The sequence below is a fragment of the Carassius carassius genome, chromosome 40, assembly GCF_963082965.1.
Source record: "Carassius carassius chromosome 40, fCarCar2.1, whole genome shotgun sequence".
In the NCBI taxonomy this organism is placed as follows: Eukaryota; Metazoa; Chordata; class Actinopteri; order Cypriniformes; family Cyprinidae; genus Carassius; species Carassius carassius.
The window spans coordinates 6,107,243-6,131,069 of NC_081794.1; the positions used below are offsets into that span (position 1 = coordinate 6,107,243).

General features: G+C 36.8%; 1 protein-coding gene across 1 annotated transcript in view; it reads left to right on the plus strand.

Moving 5' to 3' along the window:
- Nucleotides 1-23,827, plus strand: part of LOC132122026 (AT-rich interactive domain-containing protein 5B-like) — a 110,077-nt gene that overhangs the window by 67,516 nt on the left and 18,734 nt on the right. The window contains exons 5-8 of the mRNA XM_059531860.1: nt 1,735-1,856; nt 4,669-4,867; nt 7,761-7,813; nt 9,345-9,442. Coding sequence (XP_059387843.1) covers nt 1,735-1,856; nt 4,669-4,867; nt 7,761-7,813; nt 9,345-9,442 — 472 coding nt within the window. The remainder of the gene's footprint in view (nt 1-1,734; nt 1,857-4,668; nt 4,868-7,760; nt 7,814-9,344; nt 9,443-23,827) is intronic.

Genomic DNA, 23,827 nt, shown 5'->3' on the forward strand with positions numbered 1-23,827 from the left:
CATGCGCCAAATTTGATGAAAAAAGGCGACGACTTCAGAAAAGAACCAGAAAAGAAAAGAAGCTCTTCTTCAGATGACTAGTTAATGCTTTCTTTTCTTTTCCCACAGAAGATCAGGCTGCCAGTCTGTTGGATGATCAAGTGTAGCGTTGTGGCCGCAGCCTTGGGCCTGCCGTAACCTTGATGGTGATTGAATCATCAGCGCACATGGAATGCAGTGAAGGCTGACCTGACTGAACCTGTGCTTGAGAGCACCTGTCCTGGTGTCAAAGCTCCGCCTGCCTCTCGCTGCGCCGAGTTTGAACTCTTGCTTGTGCTTGTCGTTCTCCAGCTTGATGCTGGTGATGCTTTGATAGCATTCGTCAGCTGCACAATGGGCTTTTAGAAACTAGAAATGTGAAACATTTGATTTTCCTCTGACCCCGAAAGACTGTTCACTCGGCAGCATGGGCATCAGAGGTGGCGGATACATCAGTAGACTTGATAAGCAGGTAGTTTAGGATAAGTCACAAAAGAAACTTAATACATGCTGTCTGTCAGACGGTTTTCTGTGTGCACACTTTTAAATAAATACACGTAAATGGACAAATACATACAAATGATGTCAAAATGACATCAGTTTTCATAATTTTTCTTTCAGATGAATCCAGTCAGAGTTATATTAAAAATGGTCTTTGATATTTCAAGCTTTATCATTGCAGTCAGCGGGTGTTGCATTTGCGTCAGTCCAAACGAAGTTAAATAAAAAGCGCCCATCCACTCCAGGGGGTGAACAAAGGCCTTCTGAGACACTTTTTTTTTTTTTTTTTTTGGAAGTGCACTACCATTGGTCAACATGGTGTAAATATAAAGCATATTCACTGGTTGAATATCTTTGCAGACAAGATATATGAAATAAGAAGGCAAATACTGACTCAAACAGTCAGTTAAAGAACATTTATAAGAATTTTTTTCCTCTATGTAATGCCAAGGTTGCAATGCAAAGGTTCTTTATTGGATGTAGATGCCAATAAAGAACCTTTATTTTTATTTACAGTTATTGAAATATGGCTTTCAAAAAGAAGTGGTGAAGTGGCACATGCTTCATAGACGTAAGCTGTGCCATGTCAAGTAGAAAGTTGGACTATTAGCGAATATCTAACACAACATGTGTGAGCAGATCCTGACAGAATTTGTACTTTTGGATGAACAACTTTTTAAGGCTGACCTAGTTGCACCTCCAGTTGCGCTGTTATTTTGAGCCGTGATGATGATGTATCGTTTGCCCTTCAGGTTCTGTGTGAGTTTTCCAGTTGTTGACACATCCTGTCATTCTGTGAATTGTTTTACCATTACAGTGTGTATTATCTAACATTCTTGCTTCGAGGCCAATATAATGATGTTGAACTGATGATCAAGAATGCTTGTAACAGTGGCAGACAGCGTTTTGACCTTGTCTCAGGATAATTAAGTCCTGAGTGCCATTCAATGTAAAAATATCCAGAATGAAGGAGGATGATGTATAATTTAAAGCAATGTAAGTCACTGGAATGGCTCCAGGGATCACTTGTCAAGATGCCAGTTGGTGGAACTATGCTGGCTGTAGCCTATGTGTGTCGGCCGCAGACTTGGCTTATCTTTTGTCATGTTTCCCTCTATTTGTGTTATAGTACAGTGAGCAGACGTCAGAGGCCTTTATGGGCTGTGGGTGCATATGGCTGTCAGTAATCACTAACTACTCTTCTACTGTCCACAGCACCCAACCTGAAGGGCCGGCCCCGGAAGAAGAAGCTCTCCATCTCCCAGCGGCGGGACTCACAGGGGCAGGGTGGTACTGCCAGAGAGACCAACGGTGTGGAGGGCAAGTCTCTAGTCAAGGTGGGCTGTAGAAATACACAAATGTTGAAATTGTGGTCTGTACAAATTACAAGATTATTATGTTCATATTATGAAGAAATCTGGTGTCCCAGAGCCAGGCTTTCAACTATCAGCGTAAGGTCTGGTCCACTTTGCAGAAGTAAAACACGAGAAGACTGTCTGACCATCATGCACTGCAGTTTCAAGGAATGTTTGTGTAGAAAGCACCATAGAAACATCCCATTTCAGCAAGTCATACAATGGCTGATGTTATAAAAATCACTACTGTGAACCTAATTTATATACACTAAAATGCAAGTTTAACATGAATTTTACAGTAAATAAAATATTTCCAAGGGAACACAAGTTAGGTAAAAACTGGAAGCCTGAATGCACTGTAAGTCGCTTTGGATAAAAGCGTCTGCTAAAATGCATATATTTTTAATAAGTGTATTGATTTAAATATATTTATTATTTAATGCTTATACTACATACTAACAAAAAAATTATTAGCTTAATATACTGCTGATAAAATGATAAACCTGATATATATATAAGGTATAATTTAAAACAAAAATAAATGAATATAATTGTACAGGTTAAAATTTATTTTAAAATTTATTAAAAACTGCTAGAAAATAACCGTATACTGCTTGAAAAGTCTTCATCTATTATACAGTACTTAAATATTTTAATTTAATTATAATTTAATTTATTAATGTTTAATATTTATTTAATATATTTTAATAATATAATATATTTTTATAATATGTTTTAATAATATAATATATTTTAATTCATTAATAAACTAATACATTGCTACAGAAGCTGGATAATTTAAAACAAAAATAAAACGAATAAATGTAGAAAATAATTGTTAGAAAATAGAGTAAATCTAAAGGACAGGTGAAAATAATAGTTTTACATTTTAAATAAATTATTGAATTAAATACGCCTCCATATTATCCGCTTCCAATATCATCCAATGCAGACCATTTCGAAACATTATTCTTGTCTAGTACTGACATGGTCACAGATGTAAAGGTCATCCTTCATTTCTGCATGTCTTTCAGTGCATAAATATTTTATAGTTGTTAGTTATGAGCAGCTTAGCCTATGTCTCAGTCCATCAATCTGAAGCACTTTCCCCCTCCTCCTGTTGTTTGGCATTCAGTGTTACTGTTTCTTCAGTTTCTTGTTATTTTATTAACCTTTCCCCTTGTATGTCATTTCCTGTACATTCCCCTGCTATCATGAGGGCAGTGTTTTATGATCTTCCTCATCTTTGTTGAGAACCTTGAAAACACGCTGTGATCTAAACCGGTCCTGACTGTGATGTGATCTAATGTGGTTCAAGCTCTTTCCGAATGCCATCAGCTGCTTTACTCAGGATGGGAATCTTTACCTCACAATGAAGAGAGTCATGATCCTCCATGGAGCACCACTGGGGTGTAAATCTTTGGAGTGCAAAAAAAAAAAAAACTATTTCAGCAGAATAGTTTGGCATCAATAAAAAAAAAAAGGGATTTTGTTTTTGCAGTTGTCTCATATGATAGAGAACACACACACACATATACTTCAAGAAGCATTCTGCTTCCAGGGGTTGTTTAGTTCATGTCAATGTAACTTTTTTTATTTATTTATTTTTTTTTATTTGTCCGCATATTCCACTGGCCTTGATAACTCCTTTTGGAAAATAAATGCTCTTGATTATCGGGAACAGATGGCTAAACAGACGTGTGTGGGCCAGCGATGACTGCATCATGTGACAGCATGGTGTGGCCTGAAACTGTAAAACTGACTCCAGAACAGTTCTCAGACACTCACCCCTGGGTCAGAACAAGCTATTTTAAGTGTTTGAGAGCTTGCCGTGGTATTGAGGAAATGCACAGCATCTATTTTTACGCCACATATATATATTTTTTTTTTTTCGGAACTGAAAACAATCAGTATGTAAACCAACAGTTCTTAGCTGGTGGTTTGCAGGTTTTGATTTCTGTTTTTTCTGTTCAAAAACTTCAGGAATAGTAAATAAATAAATCCAAATTAAAACATTGGTTTTTATTTTGATTACAAGGGTGTATTAAATTGAGCAAGAAATTTTTTTTTCATTGAAGAATCCTGAGGGAAAAAAAAAAATATATATATATATATATATATATATCCACAAAAACATTAAGCAGCCCAACTGATTTCGACATTTGATTACCATAAGAAATATTTCTTAAAGCAGCAGACTGCTGAAAATTAAGGTTTGCCATTTCAGGAATAATTAAAATATATTCAGATAGAAATAGAAGTATTTTAAAACTGAAATAATATTTCATAATTTCACTGTATTTTTGATCAAATAAGTGCAGCTTTGGTTAGAATAAGAGACTTTTCAAATATTAAAACGGTAGCGTACATCCAAAAAGCTTCTTTAAAATAAGACAAATTAAAGTTGAATAACCTTGAAATCTAGAATTGAGTGTTAATTATTTTTCTGACCCCAGTGGCATATTTGTGAGCATGAATCTAGTGAAAATGAGTTGTGTTAGTGCAAAAACAATACAGTGATGATTATCTTGCTTCAAGGATGTTTTAACAATGTTACTGGGGAAGAAGACCGTAATAGTTATTAAGAAAATTCTTTTTCTTCCAGTGGTAAAGCAAAAAAAAAGATGAATTCAAAACCACTGATTGAATCATAGCTGGAACACCACTTGTGGATAACCACTGATGTAAAAATGCAATCTTTAGATATTTTTCTGATGTTATTCACCTATGCTATGAGAGACCAAGAGTGCTTTTCAGTATGATTAAATACGTTTCTTTGCTGTGTGGTGTTTAGATTAAGGGCGACTCGAAATCAGGAGTGTCCAAGCACCGGAACCCCAGCAGCGGAAGCAGTTGTAAAAAAGATAACCTGAAAGTGGAGACGGGAGAGGAATGCCGCACAGATGAGCAGGCCTTCCTGGTGGCGCTGTATAAGTACATGAAAGAGAGGAAAAGTCCCATCGAGAGGATACCGTACCTGGGCTTCAAACAGAGTAAGTGCAGCTTCTTCACTTCCTCCTCCATAACAGAGCTCTGGAAATCTCAAGAACTGTTAAGTCAAAAACCTGAACAAATATGTGTCACTTCCACAAAACAAATAGCATTTGAAAAAGTCAAAGTATCTGTTTCACACACAAAAAAAACTAAAAACTAAACATGATCTTCTTTCTTCTGTGAAACACAAAAGTATATCTTAGGTAGAATGTCTAGGAGAAAAAAATAAAAATATACGATACGATAGCCAGGAAGCTAATTAAGTTAAGCAATAGATCTGTTTACTGACTGTGAAGCCTATTATTTGCATTTTATATAGAAGGATCATTTACGGTTATCATGATCAGATAGAAACACATTTGACCTACGTCAAGATGCACACATGAGCGTAGGAGTCTCTGCGTGAGCCCAGAGAGCAGGTGCGATGTACTCTGCCATGTTCTTATTCACACTAGAGACGCTCGTCACTATCAACCTTTTTTTAACCTTGTATCATGTGACACACACTTCTTGTAGAAGATGATTCATTCTTTTATGAAAGCAGTAAGAAAGTGAATCAGGCATTGATCTTCTGGCTTAAGATTTGTATGTGACAAAATTATGTTTTCAGCTTTTCTATCCAACAAGTGATGTTTAATGAAGTGCTTAGAAATTGCACTGTGCCATCCCAAGCTAAATTAAAGGGGCATTTCACTCAAAAATGAACATTTTGTTAGTTTATTCATATAAAAACATTGATCATTGTGCACTAAACATAGTAAACAGAAGCTCGACTGAACAAACCTCATTGGTTCTCATGCATAAAGCTAACATGTTTGAGCTGCAGTATTCCATGTCTGATGTGCATTGATCAGTGTTTTTATGTGAATAAAAGGCTTAATTTAATCTGTTCATCATTGAAGAGACACAATCATGAGTAGACTTGATTAAACCACTCAGTTCATTTCATTTCTTTCATGATCTCTTTATTAACTTTTTAAAGCTTCCAAATTTTGGGTGAATGGACTTCTAAATTAAGGGGCTGAAATCTCTCTGAAATGTTGCTTTGTGTTTCAAAGATGAATAAAAATCCTATGGGATTGAGATTGCACAATGACAGAATTGTATTTTTTGATAAGCTAATCCTTTGTTTAATAGATAATTATGCCCTCAGAAAACAGAGTTGACACTAACAGTCTTGACGGTTTTACAGATTAATTACAGTGTGATCAAAAACGGGTATTTCTACAAATGTTTCGTTTTACATTTTTAATTGTTGACAATAAAATTGCTTACAATTTGTATTTGTTTACCAACAAAACAAGATCTAAAATAAATGAAATGGAAACAATATGAAAAAAATGAGAACTTTTCTTGAATAATTATTTAAAATGTATATCATCTTACATTCATGTAAAATTATAAAAAAAGAAAAACAAATGGTTAGAGGGTTGGTTCAAGTTTGAACATGGGGACCAGTGTTTTAAGTTTTATGGCAACTAAAATCAGAAATTATAGAGAGAGACATATTTAAGACAAAAAAAATGCATTAAGAAAGGAAATACCAGTGGGAACAGACAAAAATAAATAAATTAAATAAAAAAAGACTCCACAGAACTTATAGGCACCTTTTCGAGGTAGATACATTAGAAAGTTGACAGTGACAAGCTGTTGTACCCCTAAAGGTACACATTTTTTCAGTAGTATTTGTACCACTACTGATGTATCAAAGTGTCAGAAAGAGAGCAGCTCTCGGGTTTAAGTTTAATGTCATTCAGCCGACTTAAAACACCTTGCACTGTAACCCGACAGTCAGTCACAAGTAGCTATTGGGAGGAGGCAAAAATCAATACGGCATACAAGGACAGACAAACACCGCTCTGAAAAATACAGCGGCTTTGTGTGTGTGGCGATTGAATCTTGATTGATTAGTCCCCCAGCAGCAAAGACCCTCGTTAATTTCTGCTGTGCCTTATTCATGAATGTGGCACAGCTCTGCTTCATTAAACTGACACAAATGTATTTAGTTTCATTCTCGCTCACTCTCTCAGAGAGGCCCCTGCTTAGCATTAGTATTCATATGGCGAAAATTAAACGGTGGGGAATGGATTGTTGACAAGCGTTTCAAGTCATGTTTTAATTTGATGTTCAATTGATTGGATGAACGTGTTAGTATGGCTGTGTTCGGAATGGAATACTAGCGTACTATATGCTGCGCAGTATACCCTACTATACACTTAAAAATAAAGGAGGTTTTCCAAACGGGAAAGTTTCAAAAATATCTGGAATATTTCCGAAATTTTCTGGAAATATTCCACCTTTTGGCAACCCTAGTAAAAACTGTGCATTACTATATACTTATACTGCAGAAAATCTCAACTGCTTGATTGTTTATATCATCTCAAGATGTAATATATAATTGCTCAGCTCTAATCTACTAAATGCAACTTTAAGGCCAGAAGATATTAAGATATTATGAAGATTAGCATCATCATTTTCTGTAAAGCTGCTTTGAGATAATCTGTATTGTGAAAAGCACTATACAAATAAAACTACAAATACAAACTCAATTGACAATTTTAAACCGTAATATGTTACATTAAAGCCACATGACCTCATTATTTTTTGTGTCCAATTATCATTTCCAAAATGAAAAGCATGGCTGTAATTACTTCCAGTCGTATGACCACACTTAAAATGGAAGGTCAATTTAAAAATTGAGTGCATTGCATTGTGGGATACAGTAGTGCATACTGCACATTTTTGCATATAGCAGGTCATCCGGCTGTTTCATGCCCGGGTAAATTCTCATAACATGCTCAGTGTACACTACAGCAGTATGCTATCTCGAATACAGCCGATGTAAATGCTTCCCTGTGGAACTAATCGTCATCCATGTTATCCTTCTTACAGTAAACCTTTGGACTATGTTTCAAGCGGCTCAGAAGCTGGGAGGATACGAGGTGGTGAGTGTTTACACAATTTGTTTGAAATCCAGTGCCGTTGGCAGCACGCTTTTTCCTTTGGCTCTGAAAGATTCCTGAAAAACAAGAGTTTAGTTTTTTCCCGGCCTGCTGTGTAATGTGTGTTTACTAGACTCTGGCCTGGATGCGGAACTCTCTCAGATCCAAATTTGGCCAGATCGCTCGCAGTTGTTATAAAATCTACAAGTGAAAAACACGTGCAACCCTTTTGCGGTGGAGGAAATTGGTTGGGGCCTGTCCACTACCCATGTTTAGGCTCTTAAGGGACCATTATTGTGCAACAAGCGAAGTGCGCAATAAAGGGAATTCACTTGGCAGCTTATCTGACATCTGCTCTGCGAAAGTATGGTGAAAACATTAAAGTCCCATCTACGTGACCAGCTATTCGATATTTTCGGCGTGCATTCATCAGTGCTGAAGCTGTTTAGATTAAAAGCAAACAGGAAGCCACTTCTTGCGTATTGATCCTGCTGCCTGCCTTTCCCTGACATTTTTATGTGCCCTGGCTGCTCGCGTTGTCTTTGCCACAGAAATCTTGGCTTTTAATGCAGTTGACATCTGTAATGAAAATCATTGTGCAGGAGGAGCCATGATGTCATTGGAAACATTTACGTTGCTCAAAAAGATCAGACTGAACTCCCCTCCTGAGGTTGAACTGTACTTGACTTTTGAAACCGCAACTGTACTCCGGACCCCAAAAACCTGCCTCGTACACAATGGCCGTGTTAAAACAAACAGCAGTCAAGGGCTATTACTACTGAGGGAGTTTAGAGGAGGCAGCGGAGGCCATGGGGCGATTCTGTTCTCATGCTGTCAAAACTGCAAACGCTTCATTAAACGCCGGAGGAGATGGCAGATGCCCTACTCAATGAGTCAAATTACAGACGGAAAGTAGAGCACATGGTCGACGGTATTTTAATTGAAGTGTTTCTACAATCGAATCGTGATTAGGTCTCCGTGGACATCGAGTCATACTGTATTTGGCTACACTGTGAGAATACAGTACTTCTTTGTGTTGTAACTGAATACATTGGCCTGGCCGACTAAATCACACATGCATTAATTTTCCAGCACTTGATCCTTGTGGTTTTCCACAGAATGCATTTTATTGAGAGAGGCAGCCATTAGCTGCGGGGAAACGGCCATTAAAAATCTTTTAACCCCTCGTACGGTGAATGCACTAAAGGTCTCTCATGAATATTAATCGCTGTGTATATGAATTATGTTAATCGAGTGTGTGTTTTCTTTTTTTTTTGATTCGATTAAGAGTCCGCGTACATCAATACGCAATCTTATGACCTTGCGTGGGACATTATGCACTTGGTGGCGTTTAATAAGTATAAAGCTTACGGGATCTGTTTAATATGCATCGAGTGACCCTCTTATTGTCATCATTCCTCAATAAAGAAAGCCCAACGTAAATGTTGAATGCATGGAAAGTGGAATGCTAATGCAAACATCCATGAAATGAACGTCCTTGTCACTCGTAATATACTTGCACTTCTCATTTCAGATCACAGCGCGCCGACAGTGGAAAAATGTATATGATGAACTGGGCGGCAACCCGGGAAGCACCAGCGCCGCCACGTGCACACGAAGACACTACGAGAGGTTGGTCATCTCGTTTCCTCATTAGCCAGTGCTGATTTTGGAGAGAATCTGCAGATTTTAATTTTAAATATGATGCTCAGTATAAAACTTCTTTTGGTGGCTGAATAAATATTTAGACAAAACATTTAATTAAAAAAATATATATATATTTTTAAAAAAGCTCTTTCTGTGAAATTCTGCTCTTATGCGTGATAGGATATGCCCATTAAAATACATGCACTGACCCTGCTCTTGACTTCATTATTTACACCCCATATTATTAGCAGCACCACATGAAAGCTGTGTCTGCACATCTCAAAGAAAGCTCAGCAGATTTCTGCAGATTCAAAACAAAAGATGTTTTTATAATATTCAGTGCCACGTTATCCTACTTAACCGTTTTATTTTCTCTGGTTCCTTTGACTAAGGATCCAGAGTGTGATTTTAATACAATCAGAAACTGAACCAAAAACTTATTAAAAGGATTAAATGTATTTAATAATCAACAATCCAATCAAACCTGAGTTGTATAGAAACATTTCAGTTGCACATAAGGCAGTTTTTATCAACTTTTTAATAACATTTCTACTTCAATTTGTTGTTGAAATATAACCATTTAAACAATGGCTATTATAACTTGCATGCACACATTCAATAAGACATAACTAACTGGGTTAATTAAAAATATAATGGATAAATAATACAGTGCATACATTTTTTCTTTCTGGAAGCTATAGACACTGAATGGCTTTCCTGTGGTAACAGTAACGTTCCGTTGTTTACTTGCTATTTTATTGACATCTTTCTGCCATTCAAACATCGATCGATCGATTGATTGATTACGTAAGACATGCTTTCATTAAAGTTGTACTTAGTGTTTTTTTTCAACAAACCTTCAGAAGTGTATTTATATTTTGTGCTATAACTAGAAGTAAATAGGAAGATATCTTGTTCTCGTTAGCTCCGTATTGGTTTGAATTTCTTCATAAAAATTTGAAAGCTAAGACGCTTATGGTGATTATTGGAAGTCAGTCATGCTACAGGTAATGTTTAAAGTTTTGTACACACAGACTAAAAGACCTTGGATCATCAGAATGTAGAGCGATTAAAAATGAGAAATTGATGTTGTCAACAGGGCAAGTAAAGAAAATCAAATTAAAATAATTGTAAAAAAAAATATTGAAAATACTGAAACAACTAAATAAATGCCAGATGGTTATTTAAATTTAATATATATATAAACAATTTATATTTTAAGTAATGATGCATGGGGTTATTATTCTTTTTTAAATCAAATTAAAATGCAATCACTTATTACTGTAATACATTAAACAGATAAAATGTCTGCAAAGTGTTATTTGAAATGAGGGCAGGTGTTGGCATGGGTTTGTGCTTATTCTTAATGGCTTGGAGGTACGGGGAGACAGTGTTATTGTATTTGTTCTTAAAACTATTCAGTTCCACCTTTAAGGTTTGTGTGACATGTCTCTTTCTTCCGGCTGGTGATCGAGGGTTTAGTGAGGCCTGGGCAGGTGGAGTTGGCAGGGATTGGGTTCCTGGCAGCTCTCCATCATCAGACTTACTGCTGAGTCAATAGCCACTTATAATGTATCTGTTCAATGAATAATAGACTGCCAAAATCGGATGTTATAACCTTGATCAAACAGACAGGGATGTGCTGATGTGTCTACTTATGCAGCTGCTACCAAGAGTAATTAATTGAATTAATTTGCCCAGCAAATGAAGCCATTCTGTACGTCGTTTGCGAGTGAAAGGCCGTTTCTGCTGCGATGACGCATGGCATTATGCCCCAGCTCGTCCTCGGTTTCGTGCCTCGGGACGAGCCACACTTTTGTTCGGCTACAAGCTCTGCTCTTTGCAGCCCAACTCAAGTGGCTTTTCATGGTAGCTCTTTTGCAGGGCCATTGCCAAGTGCAGCCCCGGTCACAGATGGGAATGCAGATGTGAGTTTTTTTATGAGTCACCTCGCTTCTGCAAAACAAGATGAACATGCCTTGATCTCGTGTGTGTGTGTGTGTGTGTGTGCGTATTTCTTCTTTTTCTCCCTCCCTACTCAAGGTAAAACCAAGTTCTTAAAAGATTTCTGTTAAGTACTTCCCCACCCTTTGAAGGGCAGCCGACTGAACTGACTTTGTGTGGAATTACTCATTAGAAAGCAGTCTGCAGGCACTTTATCGGTGGAAGAAAGCTTGCAAAGTCATGAATGAGGCATGAAGATGAACAGAAGTACATTCTGATCACGTGGTATGTTGCTTTAAGTGCAGCCTTGTTCTTTTTAGAAAAACTACAGCGTACAATAATTATTAAAAGGAATACGTAACCCAAAAATGGTCAGCATTTACTCATAACTTGTATGACTTTATTCCTTCCGTGGTACACAACAGGAGAATTTTGTAAGAATGTACTGGCTGCCCTTTTACATATAGTGAAAGTGAATAGTGTTTAGAGCTGCCATGCACTGCAAAATCGCAATAGAAGTGTTATAAAATCATGTGATAGCTTCAATGATGACTACAAAAAAATATATAATATAATAATAATTATGTTTGACAAATAAAACTGAAATTGACAAAAAAAATTGCTGTTTCTGAAAGTTAAAACTGCAACATAATTTCTGCCTATGCCTATTATAGATTTTATTAATATTTTGAATTAGATTTTATTTATTTTTATATTTTCAGTTTTCATTTTTTTTAGTTTAATTCTTTGAAATGTTATGTGCTTTTGTCATTTTTGTTAGTTTATCGTTTTTTAAAGATTACTATTTAGGTTTAATTTATTTTATTTCAGCTTTATTCCAATCAACACAAACTAATATTTTATTAATTATATTTTAGATAATGATAATAACAACCCTGATACTATTTTTTGACACGATCATTGTCAGTTTATATATTTATTTTATTATATCTATTTATTTATTTATTTATTTATTTATTTTATCTTTCATTATATGGATATTTTTATGAATTATTTCATTATATGGATATTTTTCAAAAATGCACCTTTTTTGTTCCACAGAAGAAATAAATTCTTAAAAGTTTGGGTGCGTAAATCGACAGAATGTGTTCTCCAACTGCTGCTAATGATATTTACTGTATTATCTGATTAGCTTTTGGATACTGTGTATGTTGTGGCGGGAGAGAAACAAATGTAAATTACAAATTGGGTCATAAAATATGACATCAATAACCTTGAGAGATACTGCGGCATTCCAGCTCGTCCTCCGCCCCCCTCCCCTCTGCTTTTTAATTATATAGGTCAGTGGCACTGATCAATCTGGCCCTAGTTATTTATTTAATCCTCCTCTTCCTAGAGAGAGATCTTTGCTCCAAAAATGTTCTGCTTGTGAATACTTGTGCTGCAAGAACAGCTTTCCGAAACCTTGTGGAGCAAATTTAGTCCTCTTGCTGCAGAGGTCCTTTTTTGTTGCTGTGTGAATTTCTACTTTCCCTTTAAAAAAAAACAAAAATAAAAAGCTCTACAGATAGTTTCTCACTGCACTTGCCGCTGCAGAACTAACCAATTCAGGATGCATGCGGATTTGCATAATGTTTGAATAATATTTGCAGTGCATGTACAAATATTATCTTGCAATATAAAAAACTACTGTTAGGTGCATTCATTGGCTTGGAAAGGAAAGCTAACTTACTAGTTACTGAATGCCATGCAATAAAAATATCATACTGCCTACTGTGTGAATGCATTATTTAATGACAAACGAATATCAGTATTAAGTATGTTGCATATTTAATTTAGCAAAAGTCACTCAATTGTAATATTATTATTTGCATTATTATTAGTATGCATTTATTTATAGTAAAATTGATTGAAAATAAAATTTTGGCATACTTATTAATTCCATGCATACAGAAAATGTGCATATTTTGCAATAGTGAGAATAGTACTGTATGTTAGTATGCTATTCCAAACATAGCTGTTGCATTGCGGGATTTCTAGCACAATGTGAGATCCTCGCGGTACTTGATTTTTGTATCCCCCACTAGAATTCATGTTTGCTCTAAATTCAAACAAGTCACGCTTCGCAGAACTCATCCTTGAACCTCTAGCCAGTATGACAGATTTGAATGCAGGCCCTTTAAGTGGAGTTTAACGATCTGGCTTTGAAGGAAGGCTTTTTCCCAGAGAGCAGTTTTTGTCCCCTGAGAGATCAGAGCTTCATTTGAGACTGCAGCTATAGTAAACAATAGCAATATGCATTTATTATCCCTCGAATCATTAGCAAGAGCACCGCATAATCCAGCGATATCGCTGCTGCACGTTCTCTTGAATGTCAGACAATAAAGATTTGGGTTCTTAGAAATGCCAATCACTGATCCACATCAATTTATGATTAGTCGTTTATCTGTATTCACACCATTTGGCTGTATTTACCTAGTGGAAAGGAGCTGCGGTGTGACATTGTGTTTGTGAAAGCTGACAAAACCTAATTAAATCCCTGATTGATCTAATTAGTTTATCATCGCAATTTGCATGTCGGTTTACAGGCTCATTTGTCCTACTAAGACTCCATCGTGTTCTTGCTTTAACGAGACAAACACAGCATTTTCAACCAGCACATTGTCAGCAAAAATATTTCTCAGTGAAGAAAATGCTTTGAGGTAGTTACAAAAGTGGATATAAAAAAATCAAACCGTATCATTCTTTCTATTGATTTTTATACCAGAGGGCTTTTTGACTAGTTGACGGCTGCAGTGTACTCTCATGTGTACACAATATACGATAATTCAGCTCAATTTTATTAGCGTATTTTTCGGACTATAAGTCGCATCAGTCCAAAAATACGTCATGACGAGGGAAAAAAAACATATATAAGTCGCACTGGACTATAAGTCGCATTTATTTAGAACCAAGAACCAAGAGAAAACATTACCGTCTACAGCCACGAGAGGGCGCTCTCTGGCGGCTGTAGACGGTAAGGTTTTCTATTGGTTCATGTCTCTTAGTTCATTTCTCTTGGTTCATGTCAAATTAATTTTGATAAGTCGCAGGAACAGCCAAACTATGAAAAAAAGTGCGACTTATAGTCTGGAAAATACGGTAATCAATCTAAAGCATTCTTGATTAAAGTAAAAAAATAAAAAGTATTAATTTCTGTAATTTGTAATATCTGATTTGGTTTTAACCAAATCATGAGATATTTGACGTTTAATGTTTAGTTATTGAGCCGGACTGTGGACCAATAAGATTTAACGGTGGGTGGAGCTTCCCAGTAGACAGACATTGACAACAAAGATAATAACGTCTGCAAGAACTTCCTCATTTAGAAGACCCTAAAATACGTCGCTGACTTTTATTCGACACTTCTGAAGACACGTCCAGTACTGCTGCACGCTCTGTTTCCCTGAATATATTTATAATGTGGAGTTTAAAAGCTTCTTTTTTTTAAGGCTTTATATTGGAACAGCCATCATGTCGATGTATTTTCTTTTTCCACGTACAGCTTATTTCTGCTTTATCACTTCACATTGTGCTGAGAGAGTTGCTGTGTTTATGCTGGGCTAAAGATTGAGCAGCGTTCGAGCTACGGCGTCTAATTTAAAGTCTGTAAATCACTGCCCAGGAATGTGGCTTTCATTTCAGAGCGGATTCCAACAATGAAATATTTCGCAGGGAGGTTGTGTCTGTACAAACGACGTACACTACAAAAACACGGCTCTCATCGCGTATTATTTAGAGCATTTATTATTAAAGCTGGCTTTTGAACGTTAATGGGTTTTAGCCTGAAGGGAGTTAGTGAGGTAATTTCAGGTCAAAAGGCCTGTATCTGCGTTCCTTCCCCTCTCTGTTTAACTGTGTGAATCTGGATTAGTTCAAGGGTCGACATTCTCTCTCCCGGTCCGCCTCTATGATTAATTTGCAGTTTGCCCCTGCGGAGAAAAGCAGAAACATTCAAATGATTTCCCCTTTTTAAAGAGTAGGTTTGATCGTGGCTTGTACAGATGTGATTACGAACGTGCTGTTTTGAGGTCACCTTAACCTCTATTATGTCTAATAACAGGCCTCTGGTTGTTTGTTTAACGTTCATTTGGTATGGAAACCTGCTGATCTGTCATCTAGCCGGTGTGTGTCGTTTACTGTGGCTGCGGTCAGAATTTACAGTTCGTGGCATTTCGGCAAGCACTCATTAGGGCCACTTCTGTGGAAGTAAACTCAAGGCTCCATCAGACGGCTTGTTTAATAAGCAGTAATGTCGGATCCCGGGCACGTCTCCCCAACACCAAAGCGGTGGAATGAGATGAATGGGAAGATGAAATTGTTGATGTCAACAACCATTTGTCTTAGTTATTTCGGAATGTGGCCTGAGGGGTGCAGAGCGAGATGAGAGCGGTTCTCTGTGAGCGAGAGCACTCAAAGACAAACATGCTAAAAATAGACTTGAAACAGTTGAGGTTGTGATTCTTAGTGTAATGTTTTACTTCCTGTTTTGTGGGCCTCACAGCTGGGTATTGCGCCATCTTGTGACCAAGAAGCAGAAGTGCATCTTAAACAGTGCTGTGTGTGTGTAGAAAAACGATATTATTAAAATGAGACCACGGTGTAGAAATAAATCTTTGTAAAAAAAAAATCATGTCAACATGTAAATCACACAAAAAAAGGACTGTTAAGATATTTTTAAGTTTGCACAAATTCTTATTTGACATTTTTGTTTTTGTTTCTAAATGGTTATTCTCAGTATAGTTACCAATTAATGTAAAGTAATTTTTTTATTTAAATTTAATACAGATATACAGATGTATTTAAAATTATAAAATGAAATATTTTAGTAATATAATATAAAAATCTATAAACATAAAAATGAAATAGAGAAACAAATATATAAAACAATAAAAATACCCATCACACTTAAGTTTTCGAAAATGTGCTGTTGTCATGAAAATGTCACAATGCATAAATAAATAAATGAATGCATTTCTTTGTGCACGGCAAAATAAAAATATGAGCCAGACATTCTAGACATTTTTGACAGGTTTCATGTGATTCAACTACTGCCTGTGTCATATTTATTTTTGTGCTGTGGGAAATGTAATCACATAAATCAAATCACATTAATAATGATTTAATACTTGTTTAAAACCCGAAGCCTCCCATGTCTGTCGAGTGTCAGTTTTCATAATATGATACATTGGTATATTTGTACTCGCAGTGTATTTCTGATACAGTCATACTTGTATATTTTTCAGTTGCTGTGGCAACACTGGATGTCCAAATGTAAGTCTATTGCATTATGTAATGCTTATGTAAATCAACAGAGCTATTTGTGCATGAGCTATTTCAGTGGGCAGAGGAAACCTGAGTATTGATTGCAGGATGTTGTTCTAATAGCGGCACCCGCGCTCACAGGACTGCCGTGTTAAATATTACTCATTTGCTCTAGGAGTTAGAAAGAAAATGGAAAAATATCTCCAAGCCCAAATGACTCACTCTTCAGAGAAGATCTTTATATATACCGGTGATAAATGTGGAAGAAATTAAATAAGACTTTCAGTTCCCTCATTGTAACTCAGTAAGATCTCTTTAATATCTCAATTGTTTCATTTGAGACCAAAGTCTCAGATTGTTCTCTGATTGGCCATTCACCATGGACCGCAAGCAAAAATCTGAATATTTAATATGAACTCTCCCAATTTGAAAAATTAAATAATTTCATTTAAAGGCTTTTTGGTAAAAATATGTCTGTGGCGACACTTCTGCAAAATGATATTACGTTGTTACACTTAAATGAAATGAAATGTCCAGTGATTGACACTAAAAGAGTGTTCAGTTTTATCCAGAACATGAATCTGGCAATGTTTTATTTTATCGGTTGTTATTAATCATACTGATCAATCAAAATGAAAATAATGTATTGCCACAAAACCCTCTATCCAACAGTGTTAGCTATAGCAGTACAAGATACATAAACTGTGCTGAGGCATCCATGTCATTTTAACTTAATTCTACAGTCTTTGCGATTTTTTTTTTTGTCTTGTGACTCATGTTTCATGGGACTCTTACAGTGTCACAAATGCAGAGCAAGTTTACTACATTAGAAGAACCATACATATGGAGCTTGTTAAGTGATACATTATGGTAAAAGTGTTTTGAGGTCATAACATAGCACTGTGCAAGGAACCATTAATATTATTAATTTATAATCTGTGCTGTGATCATAATATCAAAATTTATTGGTAATTTAATGCCACTCGTGTTCAATTGTATGCATAGGTAGGGTGACCATACGTCCTCTTTTCCTCGGATATGTCCTCTTTTTGGACCTTAAAAAAATGCATCCAGTCTGGATTTTCTAAATCGCGCAAAATGTTCATTGTGTACACTTTTGTATTGATCCTGCTCCCACTGAATTTCTGACCATTACCGTGTGCTCCTGCAAACATTTTAATATTGCATATTATTTTCTGGAGTTGGGCTGAATTTAAACCATTGCGCCAGGTTGATTCCACCCCCACCCCCCCCCCACTGTCCTCATTTTTTTTTTTTTTTTACTAAAATATGGTCACCCTAGTATAGTTTGTTTTTGGATTTTTGCAACATTGTAGGGAAAGACTTGTTTTTCCAATTAGACTGTGTTGATTAATTTGAAATTGAAATGTACAAAAATAAGTAATTTGAGCTATTCTTGTTTATTGTACATCTCTATACTCTTACTGTGTGTGTCGACGATTTACTCATTTATGTCTATTTTTATTTCTCCTAGATACTTAAATGAAACACTACTGAGAACTGCATTAAGTCTCAAGAGCAATTTCCACTCTAGGCAGTTTCAATTCACACCGCAGCTATAGCCGTTATATTTAGAGTAATTCAGCTGGTAGTTGTAATGAGGTCTGTCGTACAAATTTAGAAAGGTGTCTATTTAATACCATCCATCTGTGTGACTGCATACAGCTGCGTACAGCCTCAAAACCAGTCGGTGTCTAATATTGACCTCAAGTTTACTGTGCTCAGGAGCAAGCTGGCAGGGTTTTCGGTTCCGCCCTGGTCATGTGGTCGCGGTTAAGAGCTGCAGCAAACGAAGCTGTAAGGCTGACGAGAGCGAGGCCCTCACGGTTCCCCTGTTACATGCAGAAATGCCAGTTCTCCATGCAGGAAAGCCCCACTGACCTCAGCACAGCTTCTTCCTGCATAAACCCACCAGCCACCACTGCACAGGAAACACACACACTGTAGATTACCTTCTCCTACAGCACCCTGCTAGGAAATAATCCACCGTTCAACTTCCAGTAAGAATTACATAACCACGGTCACATCTGCATTTACTCTTTGCCCCACTTGATTTTTATAAGCACATCTTTCCAGTGGCCCACGTCTCTTATGTGGAACACATCCCCGGGCAAGCGTGGCAGGAAAAACAGCACCTCAGCGGAGCATAAATGCTGGTATAATTGTTGCGTTCTTTAAGTATGATTCATTTTAACAGTTCAGTGTTTTCTGAGTTGCTTATTATGGAAATTAGTGTTATATAAGAATGGACGGGGTGGGGGGAGAGATGCTGCATCCCAATCTTATTACCCACTCAGCAGTCTTCCTAATAGAGAGGAGTGCACACAGACAAAAGTGTACGGTGGTTTTCAGCAGCCTGCTATCTCTGTGATGATGCCCTTATCTGCCCACATTATACTGGAAGCTTTATTCTCTTCACGATTCACGAAGCAATTATGCATCTGAATTAATGACGAGACACTTTTAAAAAATTATGCATTTGATGGCTTGGCGGTCTATAAGATTCTTTTGAACAGGCTCAAGGTGAAACATAACCCAGGTTTGGATTTCTAAAATAAAAGATTCATTTGTTCAGGCAGTTTTTAAGTTGAACTTAATGGTGCTAGCTGGGGTAAGTACATGTACTCAAGGACAAATGTTCTCACAAAAATGATATACAACCCACAAACAGCATATCATAGTTGTAAATTGAAGTTGTAAATAAAAGAGAAAATACTACTTTTCAGTCTTTCTGCTATAAATCAGTTATTTAACTTTTAAAGTGTTACTTGCCGTTTCCTTGTAATTCCTTGTAATTGTGGAATTTACTAGCAATTTCTATGTTAATTAGTTTTGTTTCAATTATTTTCAGTTTACTGGTGGTCTTATGATTCCAATTCTTAATTTGAGGACTTTTTATCTAAACTATCTTGTGTTCAATATCTTTATGCTTATTTTAAAGATAAAATTCACATGGAACTTCACACGCGACATATTCATGAATAAAATCATTTTATTTTAGCCAGATGGAGAAAATATGTGGCTGCAGCATATTAAATATAATTGTCATATACGTGCCGATGACATGAACCGTATATTAATATTCCAGCCCTCATCTGATTTCTTTGACGGGGCCAGAAAAGGAAGCCAAAAAAGTGGGCCTCTGCTGGGTTTTAAATGGCATATACATGTGAGTATATGCACAACTTAATCTGCAGGTGGTGATGAGTAAATGTCCAGTATTCATATAAATAAGCAGCCGCTTCCTGCTCCATCACAGAAGCGGGCGGCTGAGACAGGCTTTGAGAACACCTGAGCCCAGCCAGGGTCTGCAAAACATGTTGATCTGGCCTAAAAATGAACCGTAGCAGTCAGTGCGCTGGATAGAGGAACCAAAATAACTTCAGCAGAGCTTATGATTACAGACAGCTCTCGAACTGTGGCCTGATTCGTTTTCATGACTTTGCAGCTGCTCTAAAAGGGGATGCAAATATTTTTGTGAAGGTTAAAAACTATATATATATATATATATATATATCTGTTTGCGGATCTTTAAAAAATGCTCTTGTAGAGTCTGATATTAAGTATTCGTTGAATCAATGTAATTGCATAGTCATTTTTATAAGCGAGAGAGGGAAAAAGAAAAACCTTGGTGTAAGGAGGAGTCCCGTGGCTTCAGAAGTGGTCCGTCTTCAGTGAAGCTGTGGGCAGTAGTAATGGACTGACAAGTGAAGGCTGATGGGGAGAAAAACTCTGCATGTCACTTGTACATTACTGGCAGTGGTTCTGTTCGGTTAAACTCGGGTTCACGGATGTATTCGATCTTTGTCGAGGCGTCTGGAATGTGAACAGGAAGGAGGATGAGCCTCGTTTCCAGCCACATGAGAGGAAATAGTCCTGTAAATGGATCGCTCTTGTGGCACTTCTTTGTACTCCCACAGTGAGTGCACGTTCAGACCATCAAGAAGGTTTTTGGTTCATTTCCCACCGAAATGTATCCCACCTTTTTGCATTAGTTTATTTTTATTCTGAAGGCCGGCCCTGTCAGTGGTATTGCTCTTTTCTTGGAAAACTTACTTCTTGTCCTTGATTTGCTTTCAGTCTTGCAGCTTTTTTGGATTGCATGTAATATTACTACTGAATGTAAAATAGGTATTGCATATCATGTTTTCCTTCACTGTCAAGTGGCATTTTTTTATGCTTCACCACACCTGAAGTTATAAGCGACAATGCAAGAAAAATAAAGTCTGCAGAACCAGCAAGAAGCAGCAATGAGAATCTGTATGAAAAAAATGAAATCAAATTGCAGGTAGACCTATATTAAATATTTTGTCCTTTCATATTGTAGAAAATAAAGAAGACACTACATTTGGATTTTATTAACAACACATACATTTCACCTGATTTTAGATACTGTTACATTTCAGTATTTTATAAAAGTAATATTTAAAAATAGATTTTAGTCTCATTTCACTTTTTCAGGTGCTAGATAAAATTGCAGCTGACTTACTGTATATACAGCAGTTATGTAGTATAGTAATAATAAAAAAGAAATGTGTCATCCAAATGAATTGCAGAACAGATTGATTTGTTTTCTTTGCTTTAAAAAGAACTGATTGTGCATTAACAGTGAAAAAGACTGATCACATATTGACATTTAATAGTCCTTGTTTTATTTCATCAGTGACCTTAGACTGTTTATTTGTTGTCTAACATATCATCTTAGTATCAAAAACAACACTTCGGTATCGATCCAGCCATAATGCCCTAAATATTTGCAAGAAAACCTTGAATGGATTAAGACTGCAAAAGAAGCAATGTGTGTGTGCATGTATATCTGTATCCCTACCAATGTTGAAACTATATCATTGTGTTTGCTTAGCTCTATCTCTCTCTCTCTCATAAAAAGACATTTAATTGCATATTTCCTGTTCTTGGCATTGTGCCCTTTACCGGCTGTATGAAATGGAGTTATGCTGCTGTCTATCTGCCAGCTGCTGAGCTCAATGAAAATAACAAAAGGCCCTCAACCTCTTAAAAACATTTTCCCTCTGAGGAAACACTCCTCAGCCTAACTTGCAAAGAAAGAAGGCATTTCTCAATGTCAAGGATACTTCCTTGGCAGGACTGGTCCTTCCAAGTCACTTCCTTCAGAGGCTAGGCGAGACTCCTCTTTAGCATTCGGAGAACACGTAAATGGAACAGGCTAGCAAGTGCACGTAATTGTGTCATTACGTCAATGAAAAGGTCCGTTTGAATAACGCTGTGAATAGTATCGTTAAATTACTTTGGACAACTTAACTAGTTATTTATCAAAGAAATGCCGATGACGCAACCAAGCTAACAATTGTTAAATGACAGGTCCGGTTCAGTTAACCATTTGTATTTGTATAATTTACAATATCAATATGGTAGTAATTTGTACTGGCATTTAAACGTTAAACTTTACTTATATTTACTACAGTAATAACAAGTGTTTGGTAATGTAAATAAAAACCGTTAACGTTCCGACTCCGCTAACGTTCGACATTTTTGAACAAGATAGCAAAGCTGCGCGCATAGGATTGTGGGTGATTTGAGAGCGCGAAGAGCGCGAAGGATACACATATGCGTCCTTTCCTGTGTATGGGATATTTTTCGAACGAAGGACTCAGTCCTTGGTTGAAATTCCGAGGATCCTCGACATTGGAACAGTCCTTCGACGGATGTCGATGACGTAGCATCCTCGAAATACTAGCTTCCGAGGATCCTTCCTTGACATTGAGAAACACCTAGAGTTTCTACAGTTTTTTTCCCTGTGAACTGAAATGGGAAAGGAACGATGACTTGTTATTCCCATATATGGTCATGTGGAGAGAATGAGTGGGGATATTATTCATGATTTATTCCCTGACTTCTCACCTTGTGACGGGGGGGCTACTTCCATTCTTATCTCAACTCTCACTCGCATAAAAGAGGACAAATTAAAACCAAAAAATCTGAAAAAAAAAATTCCCGCCAGCTAGGCTAATCGAAAGAGAATATTAGGTAAATATAATGTCGCCTTTTGCACACGGTTTAAATTCGGGCATCACAAGACCCATTTAAATTTTACTAAGGACTCTACAGGGGTTTGAAAAAAAAAACTCCTTTCGTTCCAGACGAGGGAGATTTCTGAGGATTAGCTGTGAACAAGATAAGTCATTGTGTGCATTATTATACCTCCATTATGTAAACATGAAGTGAAACATTACAGTGGGAATCAGGTATTTGGCAGCTGCCTGCTATTTTGATTTGACTGCACGGACCGAGCCGTTTTCCACTTTTAGCAGCTGTAACATGTTTAAACTCTTTTGGTAATGGGATCTGAAGATGAATGTTCCCTCTGGGCTCATGCTTAGCTTTGCCACTGGCCGGCCGCCAAACCTCAGCCGGCATAGTTTTCCCGCACAGCCCCTGTCGGAGCGTGCTCAGTGCATCCCGCCTCTGAGAGCCCCGAACGTCCCGGTGTTCAGTTAACACATGGCTACAAACTAAAGCAGATGAATCCCTCTTCAGATACCAACAGATCTTATTAAACAATAATGAAGGGAATAAAAAGATGGAAACTGTAGACAAAAAAGCGCCGTCTGTCGCATTAAGCCGTCTCTATCCTATTTATGTTTAACTTCGCTGCTGCTCCTTTTTTGCATTCGTATGTCGTGATGCACGAAATGTGAAATGTATTTAGATTAGGACTAGTGCACTAGAGAGGATATATTTATAATTCCGCATGCCTCCAACAGTTCCCAACCAGACTCATTAATCACATTGGACACATTATAAAAACTTTAAACTACAAGAGTAGAAAGGCAGATCCTCCACCCCCAATAACATTCTCAAGTAAATCATCATTTCATATCTACTGTCATCTTGGCTTTGATTGTGTTAACAAACGTTTACGCCCCAGTTGCAGACTGTTCACTTACATGAACAGGGTTTTACTTCAGACTTTTTTGGAAACTGTTAACATGACTATTATTTATTTTTGCCTCTTTTATATAAATTGTATTGTTTTTTTCCTTTGACTAAAACCTTGACTTTTAATCCTTAAGTCGTAATGAAACTGAAGTAGTGACAGATCTTTTATTCCATATTGTGATGTATATTCTAGTGTAACAGAAAAAGAAAAATTTATGAACA